Source organism: Lolium rigidum, chromosome 3 (assembly GCF_022539505.1).
Source record: "Lolium rigidum isolate FL_2022 chromosome 3, APGP_CSIRO_Lrig_0.1, whole genome shotgun sequence".
NCBI lineage: Eukaryota > Viridiplantae > Streptophyta > Magnoliopsida > Poales > Poaceae > Lolium > Lolium rigidum.
Genome location: NC_061510.1, coordinates 57,528,854 through 57,533,259, shown reverse-complemented (window position 1 = coordinate 57,533,259; position 4,406 = coordinate 57,528,854). Strand labels below are relative to the sequence as shown.

General features: G+C 44.0%; 1 protein-coding gene across 1 annotated transcript; it reads right to left on the bottom strand.

Annotated features, from left to right (window-relative positions):
* Positions 1 to 2,830: 2,830 nt before the first annotated feature.
* Positions 2,831 to 3,634, bottom strand: LOC124694878 (NDR1/HIN1-like protein 13). The gene has a single exon (XM_047227806.1). It carries the CDS (start codon positions 3,632 to 3,634, stop codon positions 2,831 to 2,833), a length of 804 nt encoding a protein of 267 aa, XP_047083762.1.
* Positions 3,635 to 4,406: the final 772 nt, after the last annotated feature.

Genomic DNA, 4,406 nt, shown 5'->3' with positions numbered 1-4,406 from the left:
TAAAGCACCATATCTTTTCCATGCATTTAACAACTCTGCAAGTTATATATGCTACGTCTTTTGTATTGTAAATCTGTATATATGTCTGTTTGTCCCAACAGTTATGTAATGCTTTCATGGATAAATGTGTAATTGTTGAGTTTATGAGTCTAGGAGATGCATGACTTCAATAGTTGCATGACCGGTATATACATGCAGATCCTAAAGAGGTCAAGAAGCAGAGAGATAGGGAGAGGCATGTAAAAGGTAAAGATGAAATTTCAAAGTGCGGGTGGCAATCTCGAGAGTTTAAAAATCTGTCAAAGGCCCCTGTGAATGGCGAAAACACCTTATGTGGTACTCCAGAGACTGGGGAAAATGGAGCAAAGTTCCCTGTTTATGATCAAAGTGCCGCTTAATTGTCCTGTAAATTAAAAGTGGTACCTAGAAGTAATTATGCATCCATTCTTTTTATGCTGTCAAGTGTAATTTGACACTACTTGCATAGGCCCGATTGTTTTCTGAATTTTATATGTATTCTGGCACTTATATGTATGACGTACCTTCATATTTACAGTGTCTTGCCATGAATCCTGACTGTGAGAAATGTAAGAATCCTGCTGATTGTTTGAGAGCTGACATTCAAGAGTGAACAGATGCTATTTTGCCTGCATGTGTTTGCTGCATCGAAAAGCAGAGAAGATTCAGATTTTTTTTGTACTTGTGTGTGGTGCTACTTGTTCGGAGGCAAAGAGGGTTGAGAGAGTATAGATTTATTTTCCTGGTGGTTTTATAGGTTCTTCACCACAACCATATGAGGCCGTCGACCTACTGGAGCTATTGAATGCTAAAAAATGGCACCGTTGTTATGCTCCTGGAATCATATTATTTATCTAGATGGAGAATTCAGATATTAGGCCATTAAACATCTACTTTTTTGAACATTTTTTAATTGTGTCGATTTTTTTTATCGAAATTTGGTTGTATGCATGTTGTGTTGGAGATAGGTTTGGAAGTTATAAGAAGTCAATAAAATTTCAATGTGGTTTGGTGACTGGGTTTGAGTGCATAGCTATCACATTTGGATGGTTCTTGTGGAGTAAGGAGTTTTTATTCTTAGCTTAGTCCTACGAGAGTGTTGAGAAGACTGAATTTTGAAGAGCATTGTTTGTTATATTTGTTACTTGGTTGATCATCATTTTCGTTTACAAGACTTAACTGGTTAATATATAATTATGAATTATTATATTATTTATTTTTCTTTTATATATACGATGATGAATTGACAAAGTGTCTGTCAAGGGGGTATATTTTTGAGCCACTTCTCGCATTACTCTACTAATGTGCTTCTTAGAACCTGAATTCAGTAGGCGGCGCCAGAGAGAACTCAAGATTTCATAAGGACAACTATTATCTTGGAATAAAACCGATGTAGCAATCAATGGCAATTACCAGTTAGGCATTCCGAGGATTAGCACCAGTTAGAACCAGTAATGCAAATTATGAACCAACTCGTATTTTAGGTTTTCCAGTTATTAGCAAGACTGCTAAAAGTAAGTGACTAACAACACCCATGAATAGATCGGTCCGACAGTTTGCTCAAAAATCCTGTTCAGCTGCCTCTACTCGCTAATGTAAAGACAATAAAGCTTGTGTTCAATAAATGAAATTTGTATATAATGATAATTGACAGATGGGTATATTATCATGCTATCGATATTACTTATTGCTTGCCTGACAAACTATCGGTGGATATGCAAAGGGAAAAAGATAGTTCTTTAAACAAACGCAACTGGATAAGCAAAGCATTTACACCCAAATCATTTTGATCAAAGCAAATGATATTTACACCTAAATCATTTTCTGGTAAAATGCCTACTAGAATTTTTGTGCTCGAGTACAAACGCATGATATTTCCATTGATGCATTTGATATTTGAATATTGGCATGCATTACATTCATATGTCCAATAGAAAGAATTTTGTTGACCCGTGGCAACGCACGGGCATTTTTACTAGTGTAATAAGAAGACCTAGAACACATGTGTGAGACTTACCGTGTAAGAGTAATAAGAAGACATAGAACTTGGAACCACGAACACCAGTATTGTTTCATTATTACGTTCAGTATTATCACGTTATAGACTTATAGTACATTATATTATCCCTAATTTGTTTTAAATTTTCATAGTGAGTTGTGAATTATATATAGGCATTGAGAAATGAAATTTGACGACCGTGGCAACGCACGGGCATTTGTACTAGTGTACCTAAAACATGTGTAGTTAATTGACTACGCTACTATAGTGTGGCTCCGCCACTATAATGTATCTCACAAACATGCAAATTTTCAATTGAAAATAACGTGTAGTTTGGGCTACACAAAAATGTAGATATGAGCGTAGTGATTTCAAATCTCTAAAAAATACAGACTTTATCATTTTTTGTATATCCGAGAATACAAAACATTTGAAATTTAGATTTTTCACATTAGATACATTTATAATTTTGTTCCATAATTTTTAAAACTTGCAAATATAATTTTTTGAATTTTTTATACGCGGAGAGCTCGGGGGCAAAATGACTTTCCCCATTACCAGCCCTATGCATGGTGAGCTTAAAGGATGGTTGCATCATACATGTGTCAAGCGTGAACATTTCTCCATGATTCACTTCACGCAAGGTCCAGCGAGCCCCAGATCTTGGTTAGTAACAATTTGTACATACTGCACACAACGGAGCCTCCTCGATCAAGAGCCAACATACAATTTACACACGACGACGCGAGCCCATCAGTCATCATCCACCGCACGCCGCCCTGGCCATAGATCCCACTAACGCACAAACCATGGTCATTTATCGAAGCTGCTCCTGCAATTCTGCGACGAAATGTGCACGTCCTTCCTTAGCCCGGCCGTTCTGATGTCGCATACCACGGCCAGGCTCGTCGTCTGGAACCCGAGCGCGCCGACGTGCACCTGCACAGGCACGTCCACCGCGAGCTCCAGCGCCACCAGCGAGCCCTTCTTGGACCCGCTACTCAGCGCCTTCTCCACCCCCTTGGGGGGCGGGTGGCCGACGGCGTGCAGCAGCACGTTGAAGTCCGTGGCGTCCTCCCCGCCCTCCTCGGGCTTCCCCACCCCGCCCTTGGCCAGGGCCGTCCACTGGTGCAGCAGCGTCGCCTTGCCGCCGTCCTTGTACCACAGCGCGGTCACCTTGTTGGGGTTGATCGCCGTCAGGAAGAAGTCGTAGTCCACGTGGTACTGCGCCGACGCGTTGTGGACGGACAGCCGGTCGACGGAGAAGCTGGGCGGATACGGCCGCAGCACGACGACGAAGAGCGCGATGCCCGCGCCCAGGAGCAGCGCCGCCGTGACCGCGAGGCCGACCGTGAGCTGCACGCACGGCGAGCACGCGGGGTCCCCGGCACGCTGGCCGCCGCCGCCGCGCTCGGTGCGGTACCGCTCGGCGAGGTACGCGTTCTCGGGGGGCGGAATACGGTATATCTGGTCCTTCTGGACCTTGACGACGTAGGTTTCGCCCGGCGGCGGCTTGAGCTGGCGCGGTGCGGCGACGGGCTCGAGCGGGGAGCCGAAGGGGGTGGCGGAAGAGGCCTGCTCGGGAGAGGAGAAGGGTAGAGGTGGCCTCTCCGCCATGGAAGGAGAGAGGACGGCGGCGTAGCGAGGCGGCGAGGTGCGAGGAGACGGGAGGGAGGACGTCGCATGAGGCGGGCGGGCGGTGCCGTGGAGCGGGCGATTTGGAGGGAAAGCAGGAGCCGAGGGAGCGCCCGTGCGCGCCACGGTTTTGACGACATGCCTATTGTTGGCAGTGGTGCCACCACCGGTATAGGGTTGCTACAACCGCCACCGCGCCGGACAAGGCGACGGGCCACCCCACCTTGCTTGCTTGCTCCGTTGCAGAGACCATGTACTGAATGGGTTTGCACACCACATCTCAGATGAGATGCACACACAAAGTTCACAAACACATACGCCTGGCCTGGAATTGGAACTGGAACAAAATATTCTGGCCGGTCAATTTTGTGCCATGCCATGTCCAAAATTTGTGGTAATTTTACATATATATTGAAAAAAAGAACTGAATCTTCCTAGAAACAAAAGATGATCAAGTATTGTACTTGTATAAAAATATTTGAGCTCGAAATGATTTTCATGGTATTCTGGGGAAAAAAGATAAATTTATGATGAATATAGCGTGAATAGTACATAAACATGGGGCTTGTTCGATTTTGTCTTTTTTTGCCCAGGATATCATAAAAATTATTTCGAGCCCAAACATTCTTGTACAAGTACAATACTTGATTATCTTTGGTTTACAAAAAGATTCAGATTTTTTTTGCCTTTTTATTGAATTACTGATTTTCTTTTAGAATGTCATGGGTGCTTGGCACCTGGGAGCATTGATGTA

Coding starts and splice junctions, on each gene's coding strand:
- LOC124694878 (XM_047227806.1), bottom strand. CDS start 3,634: ATGGCGGAGAGGCCACCTCTACCCTTCTCCTCTCCCGAGCAGGCCTCT.